At 34.2% G+C, this 14,583-nt stretch overlaps 4 protein-coding genes across 6 annotated transcripts; 1 reads left to right on the top strand and 3 right to left on the bottom strand.

The window, feature by feature from the left end:
* Positions 1 to 1,344: 1,344 nt before the first annotated feature.
* On the bottom strand, positions 1,345 to 4,777 carry LOC141526050 (uncharacterized). The gene is made up of 2 exons (XM_074240784.1): positions 3,351 to 4,777; positions 1,345 to 3,243 (listed from the first exon to the last, which is right to left on the bottom strand). The coding sequence occupies exons 1-2, from the start codon at positions 3,354 to 3,356 to the stop codon at positions 3,037 to 3,039; spliced, it is 213 nt and encodes a 70-aa protein (XP_074096885.1). The 5' UTR covers positions 3,357 to 4,777; the 3' UTR covers positions 1,345 to 3,036.
* A 712-nt stretch (positions 4,778 to 5,489) lies between these two features.
* On the bottom strand, positions 5,490 to 11,746 carry LOC141526043 (uncharacterized). Of its 3 annotated transcripts, XM_074240777.1 has the most exons (3): positions 11,656 to 11,746; positions 9,397 to 9,507; positions 5,490 to 6,571 (listed from the first exon to the last, which is right to left on the bottom strand). In XM_074240777.1, the coding sequence occupies exons 1-3, from the start codon at positions 11,660 to 11,662 to the stop codon at positions 6,120 to 6,122; spliced, it is 570 nt and encodes a 189-aa protein (XP_074096878.1). In that variant the 5' UTR covers positions 11,663 to 11,746; the 3' UTR covers positions 5,490 to 6,119. The 3 variants fall into 3 exon arrangements, with proteins under 3 accessions (XP_074096878.1, XP_074096876.1, XP_074096877.1); XM_074240775.1 differs by lacking the exon at positions 11,656 to 11,746 and having other exon boundaries at positions 9,397 to 9,622; XM_074240776.1 differs by lacking the exons at positions 9,397 to 9,507; positions 11,656 to 11,746 and adding an exon at positions 6,654 to 7,068 and having other exon boundaries at positions 5,491 to 6,571.
* Positions 11,649 to 12,751, bottom strand: LOC141526045 (uncharacterized). Its single transcript, XM_074240780.1, has 2 exons — positions 11,913 to 12,751; positions 11,649 to 11,829 (listed from the first exon to the last, which is right to left on the bottom strand). The coding sequence occupies exons 1-2, from the start codon at positions 12,134 to 12,136 to the stop codon at positions 11,652 to 11,654; spliced, it is 402 nt and encodes a 133-aa protein (XP_074096881.1). The 5' UTR covers positions 12,137 to 12,751; the 3' UTR covers positions 11,649 to 11,651.
* An 11-nt stretch (positions 12,752 to 12,762) lies between these two features.
* Positions 12,763 to 13,774, top strand: LOC141526047 (uncharacterized). The gene is made up of 2 exons (XM_074240782.1): positions 12,763 to 13,040; positions 13,221 to 13,774. Exons 1-2 carry the CDS (start codon positions 12,772 to 12,774, stop codon positions 13,255 to 13,257), a joined length of 306 nt encoding a protein of 101 aa, XP_074096883.1. The 5' UTR covers positions 12,763 to 12,771; the 3' UTR covers positions 13,258 to 13,774.
* Positions 13,775 to 14,583: the final 809 nt, after the last annotated feature.

Here is a 14,583-nt window from a genome sequence, read left to right on the forward strand (position 1 = left end):
TCTGAGTTTTTTGAATAACTCCATCTTTTTCCAGAGCCGGATCCAAGGTTTTCACATTAGCCTCATAAGACTTCATCTCAACGGGTTGTAGTTCAGCTTTTTCAGAGCGAATATTCGACCATGTAGAAGAACGGGTCAATGAACTCTTGGACTGTGTTGGTTTGCAGGAGCTTGCAACACTTTGGTTACTGCTAGACGGTGTTTTGTGAGACATATCTTTATCCATTTTTCTGGACATAGCGTTCAGGAGTCTAAAAAACGATTTATCTTGCAATCCGGAAAAAATTTCAATAGTTTACTTCTGATTTAAATCCTACACGTTAAAAAGTTAAATAGTTCACACCGCAGTAGTATAATTTTGTATTACCCGTGACTCTAAAACTAAACCACTCTTGAAATGTAATCTTAGTTTACTTTTTTCCGTATTTATTTTAAATACTTCAAGAAATTTTAAATTCATACAATGCTAATACGAAGAGATGCTATTTTATCAGACATTTGATTTAGTATTGACAATTTACTTTTAGCTGGACGAAGCCCGTCACCGAAGACTTTACGATAGCACGATCAACTAAATACAATCTAAAACTGCCTCTAAACGTTATATTTAGTCCTGCAGAAACGGAGACAATATCAATTAGCTAATAGAGTTAAGATCTCTCCATAAAAATTGTATATAGACTTAGTTTTACGGAGCAAAATTAAAAAAAAAAAACTATTAAACGAGTAATTAATGACTATAACATATCAATTTCATGATTCCAAATTCACCATAATAAATTTTTATTATAAAAAACGATCCAAACACAACAATCTTATGTCAATATTCACGGTATTATCATTTATTTTTATCGTTATAAGAAACCTAATGGAAAAATTCAGTCAGTGATTAAGTACTTAGTTCTAAATATTGATTACTGAATCATTGACGTCTTCCTGCGACGTATGAGTAAGCCGAGGCATATATGGGTTACAAGGAAGTTATTGTACTTAGTATGAACAGTAGCTGACTCTCTGATGTCTGTTGGTAGTGATTCGATACTCATTTTTATTAAATGAGGCTTTGTTAGTGGCTTATTATTTCAAATGAAGGTTTAATTGCGTAAAATTTTCTAAAAGACACCAAAAAAAATGAAACGTTTTTTTTTAACCTTTAAGAAAATAATTACTACCCATTCTTATACTTCAGCTCAAATAATATGCAAACAATAATTTCACATAATTATTTAATAATATTTTATTCTACATTACAATCCATAAAAACTATACTTATTTGTCATAAAAAATTAAAACACTAAAATATCTATATAGAGGTTAGGGTCCACATTAAGCGGCTCCCGTCTACTGAAAAAAAATTTGTCGTCGATCAAACTTAATTTCAATGCCTCAGACTGTTTGAGTAAGCTTTGTAATAAATAAATCATATACATACGAACGGTGAGGAACGTAATAATACGATATCGTGTAATCTTCGGCGTAAGAACAGGTACTTGACTTTAAGTCATCACAGGAGTCAGTCCCGCTGGAATCTTTCATACTATTCTTATTTTGATTTTCAGATAAAGCAATATCGTAAACATAACATCCACACACGTCTCTGAAACGAAAATAACTGTGTCAATACCTTGATTGAGTAACGTCGCTACGGTGACTGACATCACATCGACGAAAGTATTTTTACTTACTCTTTAGGTATCTTCTTGAAGACATGGTAGAAACGGTACTTATTAACGGATCGAAACAGCTTAGCTGGGATACCATCCACCTGGAGAACTTGGTCCTCCTGATTGTTCTGCATGATGACCTCTTTCGCCGAACTTAACACGACGTTATAGACACGACCAACGGGCCATTCATATGGCACTAATATGTCTGGAGCTAATTCTACAAAAGAAATTTTTGCGTAAACTTCTTCCATTTTAAATAAATTTTTATTTAAACTGGACCGAGTAAGAACTACAATGAAGACACATGAATTGGCTGAATGCCAGAACAATATTGAATGGTTTTAAGCAGCTCGTTATTTTTATAGGGAAGCCCGTGTTGTAAAACGGATAGTAAAAACTCGACGAACAATGCTCTTTGAAGAAGGATACCAAAGATTCGAACATGTATAGAATGATTAATTACCTACTTAAAGTTTATGAATGACTGGCGACGTATGCATAAGACAAGGACAGCGGATGAGATTAAGACAGACGCACAATCAGACGTCGCAAATTCTTAGGTATCTAATTCACAACAAACACAGAAATAGGTTTATTATCACAAGACACTCGCAGTTTTGGCGATAATGACCTTTTGCCTTTTAAAAGTCCTTGCCACTGACGAATTTGTTCAATGTCGCAATGAAAATAGTCGAAATTAAATAAAGAAAAAAATTATTAAAGTACGCTCTCTTCATATCGAGACGTCATCAGTGACATTGGGTGTCATTTCAATGGCAAACGGTTAGTTACCGTAGTTATGAGTACGTGAAGCAGAAAGTGACCGCGACACAACGTCGCAATGCGCTCATACGTAAGACTGCTAAATACATATGCATACTCATTGTTCAACGGTTATTTGTCTGATAACACAGTTGGTCTAATTTAAACGGTACTTGTAATGTTATTACTGCAATTAATTTTTTGTGCACCACTTGATAGTAATCTGATCAAGGTCGGCACAGAGGACACACGATTCAATGAGGGCAACAATATGAGCATTAGCATGTATAATAAATCCATGCAAAATTGCTAGAATTTCTTTGTCAATAATAGCTCGGCGGCCGGACGTTTGTTGCCTTATCATTGACAGATAATTACACTAAATTAATGACTCTTAATTGTGATTTCATGTCTAGACAACTTGAGCATTCAAAAGCCATTTGAAATAAAACCCTTGGACTAGGCTGGGTAAAGTAGATATGATAGTAACTAACAGGTTTCAATGAAAGTACATGTAATACCAATAAAATTATTTATTAACTAATTGTGACAAAATATAAAATTAATTAAACTTATATAAAAATCCTAAACTCGCAAAATATTAGTTTCACTTTTTTTGTGACATATTTTTATTATCTTTGTGCTTGCGCTTGCCCTCGTACCCCGTAGTTGACGAAACAAATGCGGAATTGTTATTGTTGTTATACTCTGACGTCGAGGGTCTGCTGCCCTGACGTATTCTCTCGTATTCATTTGGTTCTGCCAGCAGAAAGGTTCGTAGCATCGAATAACGCTGGTCCATTGGCGTAGAATTCTGTAACAAAACGTCGATCAGTATTTTCGTTTTATCTTTTATCGTTCGACGCAATCACTTGTGTAAACAAATGATAAAACTTCGATCGATGAGTAAGTTAAAGTCACCTTCATCGCTCACTTGCTCAGTAAGGGTGTCATTGTTTTTGTGAATTTCAAACTACTAGATACTTATAATTTCAAGGAGGACGAAAGTGTCAACGCAGTTTTAAAAGATTAAACTGCTACGATAGAGCAGCATGATTTATTTAGGCATAAAATAGTTCGCTGCTCGACGAATCGTTGAAAAAACTAGACGTTTTTATTGAATATACGCAAAGGGCTGAGTGAAAATGTTGATTTCTTGTAGGGACGTCAAAACAGCCAAAGTTATGTATTCTCCTCTCATTTTTCATCTTAGGTAAGTGGAAAAACTACTTACTGGATTCTGTCCGTACTTGTTTTCCGATAAGTCCATCTCGATGGTTTCTTTTACTGGTTTTACTGGAAAAAGTATCTGAAAGTAAATAAAGATATAATTAAATTCAAAGTTTCTGCATTAGTCACAAAGAAATTGGATTCAGACAGGAAAAGTTCGAAAGTGCACGCCTCATAACGTTTATTTAATTTTTAAGAAGAAAATAAATTTTATTAAATGAAAGGAAAATTTTCTCGGGAACTTGTACAACAAAATACTAAGATGAATAAATTGTATTAATGATTTATTCGTATTAAATGGATAATATAGCACTGTGAGTAGTGCGTTTATTATAAATTCAAATATTTTGTGCTATTTTCATCTTAGATAAAATAAGTAAGGCGCAATCTAAACACTGAACAGATGGCCGAACGTCCATGTGTTGCTTACGCTACTTTTCATTTACATATGTATATAGATACAACAAAGACTAGATGATAATATTTTTCTATAAATTGTAACTAAACAACACCGCATTATACAGCCATTAATAATAGAAAATTGCGCGCTATAATTCTAAATCTAAAAAAAATATCTCAAAGTGTTAAGTTTTGTGTGCGAAATCGGGTTTTTTTTTTACAATAAAAAATATCAATGTCTTTTATGAATATAAAACTAGTTAAAAGGAGTATTTTCACTTGATATCTTCGTATTTATATTATTCTATAAGTGCAATGTAAATAAAATAAAGACGAACCGGTGACGTTAGCCGTGTGATCAAAGGCGCACGGCCTATGGGCACTCAAACTAACTCACTGGCCAAGCGCGGTTTCGAATCCTTAGCTTGGTTGAAAGTTGTTCCTTGCTGGGTAGGTTAAGATTTTTACAACCCAAAAAGACCCCAATGTACATTTCTCAACTGTCAAAATTGGCGATATGACGACAGTTGTCAAAACCAGTTCTAAATGAAAAAAAAACTAGAGACATTATTTTAAAAAGCTGGTAGATTCGAAAAAGATAAAAATATAATACTACCTACCCTACTTCACGTTATAAGGCGTGCAATAGTGCAGTTCGTCTAGTAATGCCATAGAGTTGAATGCATTTAGGCATAAAAATGGGGATATTATATTGTGAAATTTTTTAGTCTTTGCATTTTGTTACACTATACTAAAATAATAAAAAATAAAATTAACTTACCAGTGAAAATTATTCTGCCCTATTTTCGAGACGCCTGTTTACACAACTGCCACTACAATACTAGTAGCGTTTCGCTGTGGAGAGCGAATTTATAAAGAAAGTCAGCGATAAAACTGATTTTTTTTCACGATTACAGACGTGCAGCGAGAACGCATAAACATGTTAGTTAGATATTATTAATTGCCTTTTAAGCAAACAGCAAATTATTCTCCAGAAATATAATTTTTCTTCTCAGAATTCAACATCTGATGTCACAGAAACTGTTTTGCTGGTCTTGACTTGCTTTGTCGTTACTGCTTTAGTAGAGTGTAAAAATTCGGTGTATACAGGGTGATTCAGAATGACCTTCACAGCGGAAAACTGTAGATAGAGGAGTCGATTCTAAGAATAAAGTTCCTTAGTCGCTTTTCGATATTTTCAATAGTTTTTGAGTTATTCAAAATGTAAATTGACCAATCACAGACAAGCTTTAGAAATTAAAAAAAAATAAAAAAGAATAATAAATAAGTTAAGTAACACTGCCACAGCAGACTTCAAGTTAAATGATATTTATTTAATTTGAAAAGTTCGATTTCTGACAAGAAAAAAAAAAAACAAAACATGCAATTACAACCTAGAACGTATTTGTATATTTTTTTTTATCTTTTCCTTTTCACAGAAAACATTATTGACTTAAGATGATGCAATTATTAAAAATATAACTTCCGGAGAATTGACAAAATAAATTATGTATTTTTAAATATATAAACTTCAACCAAGAATAAAGAAAAAAATTTTAACTAATAAAATTGTCTTACTGAAATAATAGCACTTTCAAACAGACAAAAATATAGATATAGACAATACATAAAATAATTATATAAAGAAACATGATGTCCTGCAAATGCATCCTAAAATCAAAGAGTGCTATAAGTTTGTCCTAGATGTAATTCCTGGTCCTCGAGATCGCGTCTGTACATATGTATGAAAGTATGTACATAAATATTAAAGTTGGTTGAAGAAAACAAAAATAATGAATATATTTCCACTTTATTGCACAATTACTTAAATTATATGTTAAACAATGTTCACCTTTACATGCCCGATATTTAAATGCAGCGGTCACCTTAACTTTATACTTCATGTTTATAATTAGAGTTCAAACAGATAGAAGATGAAACTTAAGTCTATGTTTTTAAAGTACTAGGTAATGTTATCTTATAATTATAATTATAATTATCTACAGTGTCATGAGACTGTGTCAAGCTCTTGATATCATGAACAAATAAGTGCATTAGTCTTCACGCTTGTACAAAACAAAACTCTTTGACGATAACAGTAGCTTCGTTCAAAGTAGAGTGCAATCTACGTAGAAGACGGTGTTGCTTAGCTTGCAAACTTTGGTCCGGTGGTATGTCTCGTGACGTCACAGGAGAATTACGTGGTGCGGCGTAGTAAGACTCAGATGACAAATCAGAATGAGCGACTGAATCGTAAGAACTGTTGACGTGGGTCATCGTAGTAGATCCCTCTTTAGAAGTCCCTGGCTCTTCTGAGAGAGGGGTGTTCAATCCGTTTTGTTGCTTCTTCGATAAGCTCAGCCGGATAAAGAATTTAGATATTGCGCTCTTTTTGTTCTTTGGCGATCTGCCGGGTTGGTTATTTGATCCACTATCAGTCATATTTTCTAGGTCAATATCGACAAAGGGAGAGCTTGATGACCGACTGGTTTGGCTTTGCTCGGCGCTGGAACCTGTAGAAAATAAATTCATCAAAATTAGGTCGAGCTGCTTTGCATTTCTTAAGACTTGATTAAGAATACTAATTGACCGTACCGAGGTCTTCAGTATGACATTTTCGGTCGTTGGTTATTTGAAAACTGACTGTGACCACCAAACTCGTTCGGAGTTTATACTCTTTACATATTGATAACCAATTGAAAATAAATAGGCTCGAGTGCCACTTGAAATTCATTGCAATCACTCTAGTTCTTGGTTATGAGCTAGCGTGAATTATTTCAATCAAATATACGAGTCCAAGATTGACTCTGAATGCTGTGGCGTCGCAAAGTTTATCATATTCTACGTAGTTAACGCAATATGCATAAACAAGCATAACAAGGTTTCTTTAACCTTTGAGGGACTTTGCATTTATTTCCAATTACAGACCGATAAACCCTAGCCATATCTTGTGTTTATATCTACATTTACAGTTACTTAGAAGCTTTTGATGCGCGCAAGCAATCAACATGTCAAAGTATAAGTGTCTTGTTCCGTATGAGTGGCACAATTACTACCGGTCGAGTATCATAGAAGTAATCTTGAGGAAAGATATAACATGCGACCACATTTCTAATAAAGTCACCGGAATTGGAATCAAAGTTAACAGCGTGATAGCACACCTGCACTATTGGTGTGACTTTGTTTGGATGAAGAAAGACACAGATAAAAAGTCCTGGCGAGATCCAAATGAATACTTCGGTCTTTACCTGCATTGTGGCTGTGTTTATTGTCACGCTGCCAATAAGCGTCAAATGCGAATATATTTATAAAATGTTCAACATTCATATACGTGCAACAAGTCTTTCGTATGATTTTATTTGCTAATTTGGTCGCAATCTACATTTTGCTGTGCGACAAGTGACACAAAGCTCAAGTGCGCAAAGACAATTATCATGGAAATAAACTACTATCGCGTTTCCTGCTGGATCCCTCGTGAATGGCTATCATTTCCATGGGATGCGTTGCAAAAGGTGCTCAAAAAGCATATTTTGAAATGTTACTCGGAGTGTGGAAGGGCTAAAGGTTCTGCGATTTGCATCAACGGTGTGACAGCGCGACTACAACTATACGGTCAGATTTACTGGATGAAGAGAGAATCAGATGTCGGAACAATACCAAGTCTAAAGGATTACTATGCGTTTCGCATACAGTGTGTCTGTTGTAAAAACTGTAAGTCATTTTCTTGATTAGAAATTGGGAAAACATAGTTGACGCTCTAAATCCATTAACAAAGATAAGACTAAATTGTATTGCTTTAAAATAAAGTTTCGAAAATAACCATTGTTTTATTATTTCCTGGCCTATTTAGTAAATCAATTATTCAAGACACATATCATTTAAGTGACGCACACTTCTAACTCATTTGAAAGTTTAGCCTCAGTCCTGACCTACGATAATAGCTTCGCGTCGCTCGGCAAGCGCGATAATAACATGACCTTGTGTAACTATATTTATCAAGCACTAATAACGCACCATATGAGAAAGTATCGCTGAGTATTTTACACACATTCGTCACAGCAATCAAATTCTTTTGCAGTCGATCTACGGAGTCAGGATCCAGCTCAGGAAGACAACTAGGATCAGGGCATGTTGAGTACGACGTAGTATTATAGAAGCCCGTTTCCACTCCGTCGTATGAAACGTTAGGTTTTTGGATATGAAGCAGCTCACATAATTTAATATCGTTTTTGTCAGCGCTAGCCGGGTGGTACAATGGTGTACCTCCGTGATGTGATGATTGGACGTCTGATGAGCACCTTCTATACCACTCACGGCGGACACTCAGGTAACGAAGATTGTCAAAATCACGATCAAAAAACTTCAAATGGCTCATTTTGATGAATTCTACAGAACCCTTAGCACGATTTAACTTAACTGTAGACTCTCTTAATTTTAAAGATCTAGCTGACAATACTTTTATCTTGAGGACAATCTCACTCCTAATGCATGTGGCGTCTTATAACGCTAGAAAACTAACTGAAAAAGCTAATAATTTTTCCTCAAAACTCTACGCAGTTTTGTCTCAACCCAAAATCTTTTTTTATAGGATAGGTAATGGTCATGGTCATTCCAAACTGGACTGTATTATTTGTAGCGTAAAGTTCTATTTACTTTATGAATTATCTTCAAGCAGAGCTAAGTCAACATTGGATACATTAACGTTTTCGATAGTTGAATAAATTACCATAATTTACGTGTGATTGATTAAATTCGGCTATTGACGCTTGCTAATGCGAACCACGTGGGTAATTATTTTCATTTGCTTCAAGGGTAAATGTTTGCGGTCAATGTTAAGGCTGAACGTCACTATCTGTGAAGTTTATTTATTGTTATTTGCTTCGATTTGGCGCTAGAAAATTTAATTTATCAACACGACAGAAAAAATAGTTACTGCTTGGCACAAATACCAGTATGTTGAAAATATCCCAGATTATTCAGCTAGCATAAAAACATTCTACTTCTACCTCATAATGGATTCTATGTCAAAACGAATCAGTACTATGTGATGATTCATCCGTGTTGTAGTTTAAATGCGTCATAAAAATATTTTTATGCTAGTTCAAAGGCCTTGCACGTTGTACTTTGACGGAAGTATTATAAAGAATATTATAAGTATTATAAAAAATATTATAAATAGAAAAAATAAGAACAAGGGTGCCATGAATAAAGGAGTCAAAGAACATTTACTTTCCAAAAAGATTTAAAAATTTAGACCACAACTTACGAAAAATGGCAAACATGATAAAAAATGAACCACAATCTATCCATTCTGGTCAAATATTCTGAAGGGACTTACCGGCTTCACATTCGATGACCACATGGTAATCTTCCCACTCAGCTAACGGCAATTGGCAGTTGTAAATTCGGTCAAAGTTCTGCGCTAGCTTCTTCTCAGGCGGGTACGGCACTGTAACATTATTATTTTCGTTCTTAATCCAAAATGTTGGCACTACTTTGTACGGGCTCCGTCTTGACTCTGGAGCGTATAACTTGACCACACAAAATTTTTTTGCGGCAGTCATCGTTCAAGTTGATCAGGAACAAGAGAGCGAAGCTAAATTCTGAATAGCTTTAATTAACATATTCATATATATAGCTGAATAAATCAATTAAGATGGTGATGTCAGGGATCGACATTGTTTAAAGTTCCACGCATGCTTTGCATGTTTATGCTTTATATGCTTTCTCTTCATGCTTTAAACCATGATTTTGTAGAGCACTAAGTTTTTGATTTCTCAGATAAAGGTCAGGGAATTATCTTAATACAGACGGATGTTATGAGTAGCCGATGATAGGCCAGTATACATTACTTTGGAAAAAATTTAATTAACCCAGTTTAATGTGATAGAAGTAACGCGTTAATTAGAAAATCTTAATAGAAAGAGAGTTACTAGTCAATTTGATCAATGGTCTTCGTTCAAAGTTCTTAAATAAAAATAAAAATCTAAAGTATTAGACCCCTCAAAAGGCACGGACCATGAAGAGAGCACCTGGCGGGGACTTAAATTCACGCGGACCCTAACGAGTGACTGTTTCACCAGGCTCACCACAGCGACTGCACAAGAGCTGCTAGTCCAGTGTAGTGGGGCGGAGCCTAAGCTTTCTCGTTAGTTCGCAGCGTGGATACCCCCTCTAAGTGACTGAAAGTCCTCGAAGCACAGACGAAGCAGCTTCTATATAAAGAACTGCTCTCGAGCCGACATCATTCGGTTTTACTAAAACTTGTAAATAGATAAGAAGTTTAAAAATTCTCTGAAAATCAAATAAATCCTTTTACGCTCAAAATATGGACGTTGTCCTGTACAACTTTTCTCTAAAATAGCTCTAAATATTAATTCTTACAACTTTACACTAGGAGCAGTGACGTAGACATTCGTTTTATCATAATTGGTTTTGTTTAAATTAAATTGTCTAAATCTTACCACTAAATCTGAATTTTATCTTATTAATCAAATTTCAAAACCAATTTCCATGCTTATATCAATTTTATACCTTTTCCAAAAAAACCAACAATTTTTTTGTTCCCCAATATGAGTCTTCTGGAGTGATACTCAAGTGTCCATTTTGACCATGATTGGCGACGAGGTAAAGCTCTTTATTTTAAGCAAATGATCAAATTAATATGAACTAAACTTGTCTGACAGTGATGTAGAATTCTGTGACTCATGTTTAGTCTAGCGAAGGGCTGAGTGACTTATCAACTTTATTTTATAGTAGTTTTGTCACATAAAAAAACTTCATTAGTAATTATGTTGGAAGTTCTCAAAACTACTGATCGTTATATTACGCCCACATATCAAAATAAATTTTCTCAAATTGCGTAGATATGAAATTAATTAACATTTATAAGCAACTCTAGTTTTTATGACTTTGTCGAATAAATGTCACTTGAAGTGCTAAAATAAGTGGCTTGATAAACAAACTATACCTCCCACTTGACGCTTTTATGAGCATAAATCTCGAATTTTATTCGGGTTGACATCATATACATTTTAATTTCGTCTTTCGAAACAAATAATAGTTTAATTTATATGCAGAGTTAAATGTGCCCAGCCTGTTTGCATAATTAAAAAGTCGTAAAACAGCAGAAATATATGTGAAGATAACAAATATTACAATGCAAGTATAGGCAATAAAATAGTTTAATTTGTGCCAAAAAACTTGAATTAGTTTTTGACAATTCAAACAGAGCGTGATATTATTATTTTATTAATTATCTATAATTCTTGATACCTACTGCAAACAAGCAATAAAACTACTTTTTAAGGTCCATTATTGGACCTTAAAGGTCCAAAGTCGAAACATTTATTGTAATTAATAAATTTACGACTCACAAATTGGCGAGTTTAAAGTAATAAAAAATTAATACCTAGTAGGCAATATAAACCTTCGGCTCCATCATTTTGTATAGCAAAGATTGCTTCGTTGCTTCATACACTACATAAACTGCACTTGTGAAATTGATGAGACGTCCTATTGGACAATAAATAGGTTAGCTATTGTAAAAGATAGTCCAAGAAATTTTTAACAAAAAAATTGTGACATAATAACTTACTGTACATGCGAAGGCATCAAGTAATACGATATCTTGTTACTCTTCGTCGAAACACCTACGACGTAATCTGGCCAGGATTTGTTACTGCGGCTATTTCCGGTGATTCTTTTCCGTCGGATGTTCGCTTCGTCCTTCGGTAACACTATTTCGTAAATATACGTATCCATTGTCTCTCTGAATTAAAAAAGAAGATGGACAATAATATCTGCTAGTACTACGTCACTATTTTTGACTGTTAGCGGCTTATCAGTACTTACGTTCCAGAGATTTCTTCAAACACATGCACGTAATCACTTTTGTTCTTCCGTGTGATTAATTTAGTAGGTATGTCGTTTACTTGTAAAATAGAAAAGACATTTTTATTTTCATTTATGATTTTTCTCACTAAAGTGACCACTAGCGTCTTTATGTTACTCAGAGGCCACCTCGACGGGACCAAAACGTTCTTTGTCACTTCTACATAATTCAGTAATTCTTCCATAATATAAAAATGTTTTCTTTGCACTGATGAATCAATAAAAAGACTACTAATCGATCTGAGCTTTTACTTACGAATGGGTCTGAGAGCATTCTAGATAGTTCGGAGACATCTGATTTGACAGATGCTTTTACGTTAAAACTTAATTTACTGTTACTAATTCCACCCACATTTATTTTATCATCATCGGCACGTGGATTTGAATTTTTTTCTATCTAATAACACAATAATAAAGAGCCTTTAACTTTTATTCAGATTGCGAGAATTTGTGATATTTATCAAAGTCACCTACTTTTAATAGCTTGCTCGTTTATGTGTTATCACCCCATTTGACTTCTGTATTGAATTTTTATGCTTAGCAACATATTTCCTTCTTCCCGGAGATCTATTTATGCAAATAGTTTGGCGAATTTGCAAAACGTGAGTAATGCTTCAAATTGACTATGTATTTATCATCACCACGTTTTCATTTTATGATCTGCAGACATATCTGCGCGTGATGAATTAATAATTTTAAGCATATTGCCTACTTCCAACATATCCCTATAAATAGCTGAACTGCCAATACTGGAAGTTATTCCGTATCTGACATTCATTGATGACAAGCTCGTTTAAGTGTCCGTGAATCAAGGCGAAAAATGGCCAACCGATACTTGTGCTATGTCCCAAAGGAGTGGAAGTCTCTTCCCGAGGATACCCTGAAGACTACCATTGAAGATAAGGCTCTCAAACAGTGGAAACATACTAGGTTCCTGGAAGAGACTACCATCCGGCTGGAGAACGTTACTGCTAAATTAAACTACTACAGGTTTACACCGTGGATGCGGAAAGCAGATGATTCTAATGAATATCCTAGCGCTAATCAGTACTACGGGATCAAGATGAAGTGCATTCTTTGCAATATATCGTAAGTGGAGAATATTATTTTATTACGTTGTTTTGACTATATTCAATAAAAAATAGATGAGTTATATGTTTCAGTCAATGTAATTGAAAGCAGGTGTTCAATTTTAGTACACACGTTGATGACTTCTAAATTGTTATGGTTTTATGACGTATGTAGTTCTAATGGTTGCTTTTGTTCCAGGTGTCGTGAATTCGGTGTTCATTGCTATTCAAGCTAGCTTATACCATTACAGATCCTTTGAGACTAGCATAGATATTTACGCTCCAAGAGAGGAAAGTAGGACATTTGAAACCGCGTTTGAAATTGTCTTCCGAGCCGAAGAGGATGGCAAGCATGCGGATTGGGATATCCTACTTTTCTCGCTAGTGTAATATTTTTCATCATATTTGTAACCAAAAGTTTTTAGTCCATTGAAAAGTTACATTTGGGGTTGCATTTTTTAGAGGACGCAATTTTATTTTTTTGATGTGTAGGAGGGGGGGGGGTCAGTGTAAAGCTAAAACCAAGTTTGTGGGGTTGCCACCCTTGTCCCACGGCCGCCATCTTAAAAATAGGGGTTGAAATGTTTTTTACGATATATCTCTTAAACTCTTTATTTGATAAAAAAATTTTTTTAACATTTTTTGTTGCAAATTAAATTTTCTATAACTTTGGTCAAGTAACTTTTTGTCGTGGAACTATAAATAAAAAAGTAATAAGCAAAAATATTCAAAAATTCGAGAAAAAAATTTCTATTTTCCGAAATAACTTTTTTTTTATCATTTTTCGAAAAAATTCAATTCTTGAATTCAACTTGGGAACAATAGATATAAGTTTTAATACAATAAATATAACGTTACTTAGAACTAGTGTTTTATTAATCCATTTAATTATACAACAACATGAGATTATTAGTTAGAAGTGAAACTATTCACGAATACACGAATGGCATTCCTTAGCTAATTGATAAATCAGGTTTTGTTCTATTCTTAATTGTTTGCCATGCGTAATTTTCACAACTTGAAACTATTTTGACAACCCAAATCTATGAAATAATATTTGCGCATAATTTATTTATCTACTTTATGATACATGGCATAATATTGTACAAACAAAATTATACACACCGCCTTCACTTAATTTATACATCCAATAGAGATAAAAGTTTTATCCGTTCTTTTTTTTGAACCCCTTGATTAAATGAGCGTATGAGGTGTGCATTTTTGGATTTTTAAAAATGATTTTGTCATTATCACAACACAATTTTTTATCATTAACTATCACATATAACATAACCATTAGAACTAAAAGTTAGTGAGATACTTCCCAAACAGCCATCTTGTCTCAGATCTTGGCGGCTAATTGAGGAAGTTTTTTGAAAAAAGCGTGCAGCGCTTGGTGAGTCATCATGGGTCAGTCAGGTTGGGCGATTATATTATCGGTAAGCCATCTACAGCCGGAAAGTCCAACTTCCACAATTTTTCACTCTTCGTCGTCCTAGTTGAACTCGCATTTTTCCAGTTAAAACAAACATTACTGTCGTATCACAGCACAGTAGCTACTG

Source organism: Cotesia typhae, unplaced genomic scaffold (assembly GCF_013202065.1).
Source record: "Cotesia typhae breed Kobodo isofemale line unplaced genomic scaffold, CoteBio_Ctyphae contig_323, whole genome shotgun sequence".
NCBI classification, from domain to species: Eukaryota; Metazoa; Arthropoda; class Insecta; order Hymenoptera; family Braconidae; genus Cotesia; species Cotesia typhae.